This window comes from Gekko japonicus, unplaced genomic scaffold, assembly GCF_001447785.1.
Source record: "Gekko japonicus isolate JY-2015 unplaced genomic scaffold, Gekko_japonicus_V1.1 scaffold28542, whole genome shotgun sequence".
NCBI lineage: Eukaryota > Metazoa > Chordata > Lepidosauria > Squamata > Gekkonidae > Gekko > Gekko japonicus.
Window position 1 is genome coordinate 1 of NW_015218955.1, and position 1,256 is coordinate 1,256.

A 1,256-nucleotide genomic window follows, 5' to 3' on the forward strand; every position below is an offset into this window, starting at 1 on the left:
CATCCTCACAACAGCCCTCTGAGGTAGGCCGGTTTCATTTCCATTCTACACATGGAGGCTGAAGCGCCTGAGACTACCACAGACTCCACGGCAAAGGCAGAACTGGGATCTAGACCACAGCTGTCCTGATGCTCTCCGTTCTCTCCCCTAGGGCCAATCCACGACTCCACGGGGGACCCGCGTCGTCGGTTCCCGAGCTTCCACCCACCGCAGCAGGGGCCAGCATGGCGTCCGACTGCCGGATCCTTCCCCGAGCCTCCTGGACCAGGGCAGACCTGTTACGGTTCTCCCCTCCATCTTCCCCGCCCCCTCCACACCGCCCAGCCTGGAACCGCTACCGCCCGTCGGACAGCATGACGGGCCTGCTGATCGCCCTCTTTGGGGGCGGGGTGCCCGCCGGCTTCGCAGCCCTCTTCACCCGCATAGCCAACGAGACCTCGGGCATCCCCTCCCTGGAGATCCTCCTCTTCCGCTGCACCCTCCACCTCTTCTCCCTCAGCTGCATCCGCTACCAGCAGATCCCCTGCTGCGGGCCCCCGGATTCCCGCAAGCGGGCCCTCTTCCACGCCTTCGTCAACGTCATCTCCATCGGCTTCGCCTACACCTCCTTCATGGTGGTGCCCAGCGGGAACGCCACCACCGTCCGCAAGGGGTCGTCCACCATCTGCTCCATCTTGCTGGCCTTCTGCATCGAGAACTACCGCCTGACGGGCTACGACTGGTTCGGGCTGGTGGGCAGCACGCTGGGGGTGCTCATCATGGTGGTCCCGGACTTGCTGAACCTGGACGAGAGCACCCAACTCTACGACGCGGTCGGCTACATCTTGGCGTGCATGGGAGGGGTGCTGCTGGCCCTGGGCCTGGTCATCTTCCGGGGCCTGGACTTCCCGGCCAAGCTGGTGACGGTCGTCTTCCTCTTCGGCACGGTGGGGAGTCTGTTGTGCCTCCCGGCCATGTTCCTCCTGCAACACCCGGTCGTGCCCGTGGATCCCCTGACGTGGGTGTGCGTGGCGGCCATCAGCACCTGCGCCTTGGCGTCCTTCCTGTGCGCCAGCTACGCGGTGACGAAAGTCCACCCGGCCCTGGTGTGCGCCGTCCTGCACTCCGAGGTGGTGGTGACCCTCGCCCTGCAGTATTACGTCCTGCGGGAAGCGGTGACGCCCTTTGACATCACGGGGGCGGGGGTCATCCTGGGGAGCATCGCCATCATCACCGCCCAGAACATCAGCTGCGACGCGCCCGAGGACGAGGAAGGC

At 65.5% G+C, this 1,256-nt stretch overlaps 1 protein-coding gene across 1 annotated transcript; it reads left to right on the forward strand.

Annotated features, from left to right (window-relative positions):
- Positions 1 to 224: 224 nt before the first annotated feature.
- On the forward strand, positions 225 to 1,253 carry LOC107125223 (solute carrier family 35 member G3-like; the record flags this gene model as incomplete). The annotated part of the gene is made up of 1 exon (XM_015428669.1): positions 225 to 1,253. A coding segment is annotated over exon 1 (1,029 nt), but the record flags the coding sequence as incomplete, so codon positions are not given.
- Between the last annotated feature and the right edge of the window lie 3 nt (positions 1,254 to 1,256).